At 47.9% G+C, this 10741-nt stretch overlaps 1 protein-coding gene across 3 annotated transcripts; it reads left to right on the top strand.

Annotated features, from left to right (window-relative positions):
• Nucleotides 1-2580: 2580 nt before the first annotated feature.
• Nucleotides 2581-8644, top strand: LOC132394270 (zinc finger protein 208-like). 3 transcript variants are annotated; one of them, XM_059970193.1, is made up of 3 exons: nucleotides 2619-2643; nucleotides 4825-4892; nucleotides 4978-8644. In XM_059970193.1, exon 3 carries the CDS (start codon nucleotides 5434-5436, stop codon nucleotides 8464-8466), a length of 3033 nt encoding a protein of 1010 aa, XP_059826176.1. In that variant the 5' UTR covers nucleotides 2619-2643; nucleotides 4825-4892; nucleotides 4978-5433; the 3' UTR covers nucleotides 8467-8644. The 3 variants fall into 3 exon arrangements, with proteins under 3 accessions (XP_059826178.1, XP_059826175.1, XP_059826176.1); XM_059970195.1 differs by lacking the exon at nucleotides 4825-4892 and having other exon boundaries at nucleotides 2581-2643; XM_059970192.1 differs by having other exon boundaries at nucleotides 2597-4892.
• The last annotated feature ends 2097 nt before the right edge of the window (nucleotides 8645-10741 follow it).

Here is a 10741-nt window from a genome sequence, read left to right as displayed (position 1 = left end):
CCGTGTGGGACGGGATTCCTTCAGTCACAATAATTCTTACAAAACGAAACAGTTCACATGTGGAGAGGTCATTCACCTGCTCCGTGTGTGGAACGGGTTTCAGTTAGTCACATGTGCTCTGACAACTCCAGCTGGTTCACATGGGGAGAGGCCATTCACCTCTTCCTTGTGTGGGACGGTACTTACTCAGTCACATGAGCTATTACAACACCAGCTAGTTCACAGTGATAGAGGCAACTCACCTGCTCCGTGTGGGACTGGATTCATTCACTCATATGAGCTCCTACAACACTATCCCATTTACATGGGGAGAAGCCATCCACGTGCACCGTGTGTGGGGATGGGATTCATTCAGTTCCATCAGCTCTGACAACATCAGCCAGTTCACTCGTGGAGACGCCATTCACATGCTCCCTGTGTGGGACGAGATTCATTCAATCACATCAGCGAGTACAACACCAGCAAGTTCACACGTGGAAAGGCCATTCTTTTGCTCAGTTCGCGACGGGATTCATTCAGTCACATGAGTTATTACAACACCAACCAGTTAACACGGGGAGAAGCTATCCACCTGCTCCCTGTGTGGGTCAGGATCTACTCAGGACCATAAGCTCTTACAATACCAACTAGTTTACAGGGTCAGAGGCCATTCACCAGCTCCACGTGTCGGACGAGATTCATTCTTTCACATGAGCTATTTCAACACCATCCAGTTCACTCGGAGAGAGGCCATTCACCTACTCCGTGTAGGTCGGGATTTATTCAGTCACATGAGCCATTACACCTACCAGTTCACACGGGGAGAGGCCATCTGCCTGCTCCGTGGGTGGGACGGGATTCATTTCGTCACATGAGTTCTTACAACAGCAGCAGGTTCACGCCAGTGAGCAGCTAAACTTGGCTGAGTTGTCTCTGTCTCTCAGTTTAGCTTCACACCTGTTCCGAGCGTGGGAAAAGAATCATTCAGTTCACCCACTTTGTGAGGTTCCAGTGAGTTTACAATACATAGAGGACACTTCTGTCTTGCGTCAAAAATAAATTTACTCAGTCATCACACCTGCTGAGTCACCGGCAACTTCACGTCAGGGAGGATGTTCAATAAACTCTCTGTGAACATTTTAAACATCATGGTGACTGAAGCTAGTTAAAAGTTCATGCGAGACTGTTAATTTTAGATTCTGCAGATATTATGGCTGCTCCTCAGACCTAGGACCGAACCCTGGTCAATGAGCATTGGAGCGGTTTGTTCCACTGATGCTAGTCTGAAAATAGACTGGTGCTTAATATTGTAGTTCTGTGACAAACAAATAAATTCTGTTTCAAATCCTGTGTCTCATGTGCTTCCTCCCTGTCAAACGGCTAATGTATATTAGAGAGGCCACTCAGTCCATCTGGTACCTGCTCATGTTCCTATTCCACACCAGAGCTTTCAAATCACTCCCTGCAGTTCCACACTCACTCACCCCATAAGGTTCAAGTTGCAACTGGTCGCCCGTATGTGGATGAAGAGATTTACCTTGAAATTCCTCCATGACTTTCTATAAAATGCAGAGTTTAAAATGTTCACAGAGAGTTTATTGAACATCCTCCCTGACGTGAAGTTGCCGGTGACTCAGCAGGTGTGATGACTGAGTAAATTTATTTTTGACGCAAGACAGAAGTGTCCTCTATGAATTGTAAACTCACTGGAACCTCACAAAATGGGTGAACTGAATGTATCTTTTCCCACGCTCGGAACAGGTGTGAAGCTATACTGAGAGACAGAGACAACTCAGCCAAGTTTAGCTGCTCACTGGCGTGAACCTGCTGCTGTTGTAAGAACTCATGTGATGAAATTTACTGGGGTTTTGTCCGAAATATTCCCCATCCCTCACAGCTGTAGGGTAAGGATGAAGGCTTGTGTAGTTAAAATCTGTCTGCCCTGCTCTGTTCAATGCTTTGGGTAATTTTCACTGATTTCGAAGGGCTGTTGCAATCCAATGCTCCCTTCTAAAGCATGACAACAGAATGTTGGGTAACTATTCGATGGAGCAGGAACAAGATGAGGGCTTTGAGGCTCCAGATGTGATGGAGGCTAGAGTTTACTGGGAGCAAGAGAAGGGAATCAAACCAGGAGGATGAGGCTACAAATGAAAGTTCAGCAACATTTGGAAACTGATTGACTGAAGAGAGAGTTTTATGTTTGCAAAGTGCTGAAGGAACTCAATGGGTCAGGCAGCATCTTTGGAGAGGAACTCAGAGTCGATATAATGGTCCGAGACACTTCATCATCCCTAGACAGTTTATTCCTCTGCTGCCTGACCTGCTAAATTCCTGCAGCACCTTGTATGTCACTTTGCATTGATTTCCAGCATTTGCTGAATCTCGTGTGTTTTATATTTGCATTTGTAACTGTTGGACTTTGTCACACGGATCGCCTATTGACGTTGAATATGCTGTGTTAAAGTTGCTGCCGAGTTTTCTACATAAATACAGTTATCTGTGGAAATGATTTTTGCTTTAATGGCACCGTGAATACCCAGAAACCACCGCGCCTAAGTGTCGGGCGCCCAGCGACCAAATGCGCAGGCGTAAGGGTCACGGATCGTCCCGAAAACTGCGCATGCGCTCGGTGGACGACAATCCTGGGAGAATCGGCAGCAGGTAGGAGCGGGGCTGCGGGTGGGGGTTTCATCCACACCGCGACTGAGAGACTGTTGTTGCGAGCTGCGGACACACCGTGACCCTGCACCCGGGGACATTCCCCCTCTCTCAGCCCCCACAATTCGTTCCGGGGCCCCGAGGAACTTTCTGCTGATCGGGGAGGACGAGGCGTCATTTCTGTCCGCATGCGCATCACTGTGTTCGTGATAAACTGACGAGTCTCGTTCAGAACCAGGTTTAATATCACTAGCGTATCCCGTGAAATTTGTGGTTTTGCGGCAGCAGTAAAATGCAAAACATAATAAAACAGAATTGTCTAAGTATAATACCGAGTATTCTAGGACGTTTTCAACCTTTCACTACTACGGGCGGAAGTTCCCACTTGCTTGAAAAGGGTGACAATTGTACCAGTGCCTACGAAGAATAATGTGGGTTGCCTTAACGATAATCACCCGGTAGCTCTCATATCAATAGTGAGATAATGCTTTGAGTGATTGGTATTGACTAGACTGAACTCCTGCCTCAGCAGTGACTTGGACCCATTGCAATTTGCCTATCAACGGGTCAACCTATCAATAGGTTAACGGCAGGCGCAATCTCAGTGACTCTTCACACGGCTTTAGACCACTTGGACAATACAAACACCTATGTCAGGATGTTTATTGACTATAGCTCAGCATTTAATACCATAATTCCTACAGTCCTGATTGAGAAGTTGCAGAACCTGGGCCTCTGTACCTCCCTTTGCAATTGGATCCTCGTCTCCCTAACCAGAAGACCACAATCTGTGCAGATTGGTGATAACATATCCTCCTTGCTGACAATCAATACTGGTGCACCTCAAGGATGTGTGCTTAGCTCACTGCTCTACTCTCTACATGCCTGTGTGGCTAGGCATAGCTCAATTACCATCTCTAAATTTGCTGGCGATCCAGCTATTGTTGGTAGAATCTCAGGTGGTGATGAGAAGGTGTACAGGAGTGAGATATGCCAACTAATGGAATGGTGCTGCAGCAACAAACTGGCAGTCAACGTCAGTAAGACGAAAGAGCTGATTGTGGACTTCAGGAAGGGTAAGACAAAGAAACACATACCAATCCTCATAGAGGGATCAGAAGTGGAGAGGGTGAGTACCTTTAAGTTCCTGGGTGTCAAGATCTGTGAGGATCTAACCTAGTTGCAACATATTGATGCAGTTATAAAGAAGGCAAGACAGTGACTGTACCTCATTAGGAGTGTGAAGAGAAATGGGATGTCAACAAATACACTAAAAATGCACTCCATAGATGTACGGTGGAGAGTATTCTGACAGGCTGCATCACTGTCTGGTATTGGGGGTGTGTGACTACTGCACAGGATGGAAAGAAGCTGCAGAGGGTTGTAAATCTAGTCAGCTCCCTCTTGGACAGTAGCCTACAAAGTACCCAGGACATCTTCAAGGAGCGGTGTCTCAGAAAGGCAGCGTCCATTATTAAGGACTCCAGCATCCAGGGCATGCCCTTTTCTCACTGTTACCATCAGGTAGGAGGTGCAGAAGCCTGAAGGCACACTCTCAGTGGTTCAGGATCAGCTTCTTCCCCTCTGCTATCCGATTCCTTAGTGGACATTGAACCTTTGGACACTACCTCACTCTTTTAATATTTTAGTATTTTTTGAACGATTTTTATCTATTCAATATATGCATACTGTAAGTGATTTATTTATTAATTATTACTGTTTTTTTTCTTCTGTATTGTGTTGAATTGCTGCTGCTAAGTTAACAAATTCACGGCACACACCAGTGATGATACACCTGATTCTCATTCTGAGTTCATCACTGTCCATGTGGGGAGGGGGTCAGAGTGATGAGGAAGTCTCCAGGATCAGCCATGTAATACCATGTGCTCTTTGTAGTGCTTTGGGACATGACCAGAACGGGAAGTAATACAAACGGAGAGACAAACTGAGCCACGTCACAGATTGAAGTCAAACAGGAAAGACCCGTTCTGATACCGTCAGAAAAACAATTGGTGAACTGGATGAACAGTCTGGGTGCCTGATCCATGCTCAGTTAGAAGAACAGGAGTTGTTCCTCCAACTTGGATTGAACCTCTCTGTAACAATGTGGTGTCATTCCTCACCATAGAGATTAAATTTATTTCATCTGAAATGCTGTGCTTCACCCATTGATGACTTTTGTAGATCTTTTTACAGGTGAGATAGATACAACAAAGAATTTGTGTGCGGGGATCTCAAAAAAAAACCAGCACGTGAGTTCTAATGATTCTGACCAGATACCTAAGGACTGACCAGGTATTCCCTTTGTAACACCAGTATATGTGTTGTTGGTCCTAGGAGATGAAGACGTCTCTGAGCGCGATCCACTGGAACCGCAGTGCTGAGAACCCACCAGCATTTATTGATCTGTTCCGTCTGCAGGAAGTGATTCATCCAAGCTGATGATACATCAGGAAACCAACAGCAGTGAGAGGTCGATCACTTGCTCTTTGTGTAGGATGGGATTCACTCACTCAGACAATCTGCAGAGACACCAGTGGGCTTACAAGGGACAGAGACTGTTCACTTGTTCTGTGTGTGGGAAGAGATTCACTGGGTAACCTGATCTGCGGACACGTAAGCGAGTTCTCACAGCGGAGAGTCTGTTCACCTGCTCAGATTGTGGGAAGGGATTCATCCCAACGACAGAGACACCAGCGAATACACACAAGAGAGGGGCAATACACAAAATCAGACTGTGGAATCACTCAGTCATTCCAGCTATAGGCAAAGCTGCCGGTTCATACCGGGAAGATGATGTTCTCCTGCTCAGTGTGTGGCAGAAGATTCACTCGATCATCTGACCTGTTGGCTCACCAGTTAGTTCACACAGGGGTGAGGCCGTTCACTTGCTCGGACTGTGGAAAGGGGTTCAGTCGAACGTCAGACCTGAAACAACACCTGCGAGTTCACACAGGGGAGAGGCCGTTCACCTGTTCAGACTGTGGGAAGGGGTTCAGTCAGTTATCTAATTTACAAGCGCACCAGCGCATTCACAGCGGTGAGAGGCCATTCACCTGCTCGGACTGTGGGAAGGGGTTCAGTCAGTTATCTCATTTACAAGCGCACCGGCGCGTTCACAGCGGGGAGAGGCCATTCACCTGCTCGGACTGTGGGAAGGGGTTCAGTCAATTATCTAATTTACAAGTGCACCAGCGCGTTCACACTGGGGAGAGGCCGTTCACCTGCTTGGACTGTGGGAAGGGGTTCAGCCAGTTATCTAATTTACTGGCGCATCAGCGCGTTCGCAGTGGGGAAAGGCCCTTCACCTGCTCGGACTGCGGTAAGGGGTTCAGTCGAACGTCAGACCTGAAACAACACCTGCGAGTTCACACAGGGGAGAGGCCGTTCACCTGCTCGGAATGTGGGAAGAGGTTCAGTCAGTTATCTAATTTGCAGGCGCACCGGCGTGTTCACACCGGGGAGAGGCCATTCATCTGTTCAGATTGTGGGAAGGGGTTCAGTCAGTTATCCAATTTACTGGCACACCAGCGCGTTCACACCGGGGAGAGACCTTTCACCTGTTCAGATTGTGGGAAGGGGTTCAGTCAGTTATCTAATTTACTGGCGCACCAGCACGTTCACACTGGGAACAGGCCCTTCACCTGTTCGGACTGCGGAAAGGGGTTCAGTCGAACGTCAGACCTGAAACAACACCTGGGAGTTCACACGGGGGAGAGGCCGTTCACCTGTTCAGACTGTGGGAAAGGTTTCAGTCAGTTATCTAATTTACAGGCGCACCAACGTGTTCACACCGGGGAGAGGCCGTTCACCTGTTCAGACTGTGGGAAGGGGTTCAGTCAGTTATCTAATTTACAGGCACACCAGCTCATTCACACAGGGGAGAGGCCGTTCACCTGCTCGGAATGTGGGAAGGGTTTCAGTCAGTTATCTAATTTACAGACGCACCAGCGTATTCACACCGGGGAGAAGCCGTTCACCTGTTCAGACTGTGGGAAGGGGTTCAGTCAGTTATCTAATTTACAGACGCACCAGCGTGTTCACACTGGGGAGAAGCCGTTCACCTGTTCAGATTGTGGGAAGGGATTCAGTCAGTTATCTAATTTACTGGCGCACCAGTACATTCACACTGGGGAGAGGCCATTCACCTGCTCGGACTGTGGAAAGGGGTTCAGTCAGTTATCTAATTTACAAATGCACCAGCGCATTCACACTGGGGACAGACCGTTTACCTGCTTGGACTGTGCAAAGAGCTTCAGTCACTCTTCCCACCTAAAGCAACACCAGCGAATTCACAGTGGGGAGAGGCCCTTCACCTGCTCAGACTGCGGGAAAAGGTTCAGTCGATCATCAGACCTGAAACAACACCTGCATGTACACACGGGGGAGAGGCCGTTCACCTGTTCAGACTGTGGTAAGGGGTTTAGTCAGTTACCTAATTTGCAGGCACACCAGCGCGTTCACACCGGGGAGAGGCCATTCACTTGCTCAGTCTGTGGGAAGGGCTTCAGTCAGTTATCTAATTTACAGGCACACCAGCGCGTTCACACCGGGGAGAGGCCATTCACATGTTCGGAATGTGGGAAGGGGTTCAGTCAGTTATCTAATTTACAGGCACACCAGCGAGTTCACACCGGGGAGAGGCCGTTTACGTGTTCAGACTGTGGGAAGGGGTTTAGTCAGTTATCTAATCTGCAGGCGCACCAGCTCATTCACACTGGAGAGAGGCCCTTTACCTGCTCAGACTGCAGGAAAGGGTTCAGTCGATCGTCAGACCTGAAGCAACACCAGCGACTTCACACCCGGGTGAGGCCATTCACCTGTTTGGACTGCGGGAAAGGGTTCTGTCGATCATCAGACCTGAAGCAACACCAGCGAGTTCACACCGGAGAGAGGCCGTTCACCTGCTCAGACTGTGGGAAGGGGTTCAGTCAGTTATCTAATTTACTGGCGCACCAGCGTGTTCACACCGGGGAGAGGCCGTTCACCTGCTCAGACTGTGGGAAGGGATTCACTCAATTGTCTCACCTACAGGCACACCAGCGAGTTCACACCGGGGAGAGGCCGTTCACCTGCTCACATTGTGGAAAGGGATTCTCTCAGTTGTGCAACCTTCTGTCGCACTACCAAGTTCACACTGGGGAGCGGCCGTTCACCTGCTCTGAATGTGGGAAGGGATTCTGCCACTCATCTTATCTGAAGATACACCAGCGAGTTCACACTGGAGAGAGGCCATTCATCTGCTTAGAGTGTGGGAAGGGCTTCACTCAGTCATCTCAATTGAAGGTACATCAGCGAGTTCACACTGGGGAGAGGCCATTCACCTGCTCGGACTGTGGGAAAGGATTCATTCAATTATCTCACCTACAGGCACACCAGCGAGTTCACACTGGGGAGAGGCCGTTCACCTGCTCGGACTGTGGGAAGGGATTCACTCAATTATCTCACCTACAGGCACACCAGCGAGTTCACACTGGGGAGAGGCCATTCACCTGCTCACATTGTGGAAAGGGATTCTCGCAATCGTGCAACCTTCTGTCACACTACCAAGTTCACACTGGGGAGCGGCCGTTCACCTGCTCTGAATGTGGGAAGGGCTTCACTCAGTCATCCCAATTGAAGGTACATCAGCTAGTTCACACTGGGGAGAGGCAGTTGACCTGCTCACATTGTGGGAAGGGATTCACTCAGTTATCTAACTTGTTGGCACACCAGCGAGCTCACTCTGGGGAGATACCATTCACCTGCTCAGAGTGTGGGAAGGGATTCAATCATTCAGGCAGCTTCCATAAACACGATGGAGTTCACACTAGGGGAATAGTTTAATAAGCTGCCTGGTGGATATTGAACCAACACAGTTGCTGAATCCAGGTCGAACTCTGCAAGTACTGCTGCTGTTCATCAAACCCAAGTCTGCACCCTGATCACTGAGGATGGGAGGAGTTTCTGCTGATGTTCACATTTAATGGGATTGGAGTTTTTATAATAAATAAATCAGTTCTATTTTAAACTCTGTCTCGAGTACTCAGTGAAACTACAACACTCCCAGTGTACAGTGGGGAGCGAACTCCACCTACCTGGTTCCTGCCAGTATGACAGACTGTTTAAATCCGAACCTGTTGTTCACCCTCGCGCAGTCTGTGTGGTAGGTTCCAAACAGTTACTACTCTGTGGGTGAAGGGATTTGCCTTGAGTTTCCTGCAGACTAAAGAGACGACGAGCTGACTGTGGTTACTTCTGACATGTTAGTCCCTCAAATCGCTGGACCAAGGATTAATTGTAGTTAAACACCTTATTCCCTGCTCTTATTGCTTATTTTCATCTATCCTGAGGGCTGTGTTAGAGCACAACACTGTACTCTAAAGTCTGAAAGCAGAACGCTGAATGTTCAGTGGAGCAAGGTCAGAAACCAGACGGGTCAGCACAGGGCAGAGTTTTGGGCTCCAGGCAGTGGGAGAGGTGAGAGGGAAACAGTGCAGGGGGCGTAGCAAGCAATGACATTAGCAACATTCGGAAGCTAATTGACAGAGAAAAAATTACGACGAATTTGACTGTGAAAGACAATGCCTGTTGATATTCAGTATATTGCTTGTGGAAACTTGTGTTAAACTGGCTAGCATGAGGAAATCTGCAGATGCTGGAAATTCAAGCAACACACGCAAAATGCTGGTGGAACGCAGCAGGCCAGGCAGCATCTATAGGGAGAAGTGCTGTCAACGTTTCTGGTGGAGACCCTTCGTCAGGACTTTTCTTTCTTTCCATTCAGTTAGCTCTGACGAAGGGTCTCGGCCCGAAATGTCGACAGCGCTTCTCCCTATAGATGCTGCCTGGCCTGCTGCGTTCCACCAGCATTTTGTGTGTGTTAAACTGGCTACTGAGTTCCCATAAAGATATTGTTCAGATTGGTACCAGCAGAGGAGAGGCGAAGCTTGTAAATGCTTCAATGGCACTGTTATTACCGAAAAATCTTTGAGCTTAAGAATGTACAGTCACTGAATTGAGTACGCTGGTGCCTTGTGTACAAAGCTGTGCCAGAAGGAACGTGTGTTCGCTGAACAAGGCTCCAGGAATGGGCACTAGAGCTCCCAGGCCCTGCTGAGGACTTGCTATTTCAACTTATGGATCTGAGACTCGCACGAAAGATATAATTCCAACTTCAACCAGCATGAAGAACTTCTAATGTATCTTCAATTTAAATAGATAAACGATTGTCTACCAATTGAAGTGGGACATTAAGTTCAGGTCTGATGATAAGATCTCGCTGATGCCTGTAACTCGGTAGCTAATGGGAATAGTTGAGTCCCAAAGGAAAGAGCTGGATCCAACTTCCAGTGAATTTAAACGTCATTTATAGCTGCACGGGATAAACGAACTCTTTATGTCACATTTGATTCCTCAGCAGATCACCTTTGTGAGTTCTTCACCTCAGGATCACAGTGATCACAAAGTCTCCAGGCGTGTAAATACCGTGTGACAGTGGGACAGATCCAGAATGTTTATGTCACAGACATGGACAGATACACAGTGACCCAAATCACAGATAGATTACCGGCAGGATTGTCCCATTATGAAACAGACAGGTAGACAGTCCCGCACCTGTCTCTGGGAAGCATCTTTCATCTCAACTTTCTCGTCTCACTAATTTCACCCTGCTCTGAGAACCTTCCCCATTACTTACAGCCCTCCCGGCCTCGGGTGCCCTCTTCCCCACGATTCCTGCCCTCACCCCACGTCCCTGGAGTTATAAGAATCACTCCTTGTAATAATGATCAGGGAGGCACAGAGAGAATCTGCAATTGCCTACAGGTATCTACATGGTCCCAACAGAAGAACACGTGAACTTGCACTGCCAATAGCTTTGCGCACACCTACTAAGTTTTCCTGACCTTCCATGAACAGAAAAGAAAAGATATTACTAGTTAAAAAGTAGTTTCTGCTGCTGGCCGCACGTTCCTCGTCATCCCATTTCGAATCTCCGCGTGTCATGTGTGTCCTCACATCCACTATAGTTGTTCTGCTACAGAGTTACCGCCGGCAGCACATTTAAAGCCTCTACTTTTACATTCATTCCTTACCAATTCAAATATTGCATTCCAGTGTC

This window comes from Hypanus sabinus, chromosome 5 (assembly GCF_030144855.1).
Source record: "Hypanus sabinus isolate sHypSab1 chromosome 5, sHypSab1.hap1, whole genome shotgun sequence".
NCBI classification, from domain to species: Eukaryota; Metazoa; Chordata; class Chondrichthyes; order Myliobatiformes; family Dasyatidae; genus Hypanus; species Hypanus sabinus.
This window is presented reverse-complemented; position numbering and strand designations above follow the sequence as displayed.

What these genes read in the sequence shown, in the direction of transcription:
- LOC132394270 (XM_059970195.1), top strand. Translation starts at nt 5,434, where the DNA reads ATGATGTTCTCCTGCTCAGTGTGTGGCAGAAGATTCACTCGATCATCT.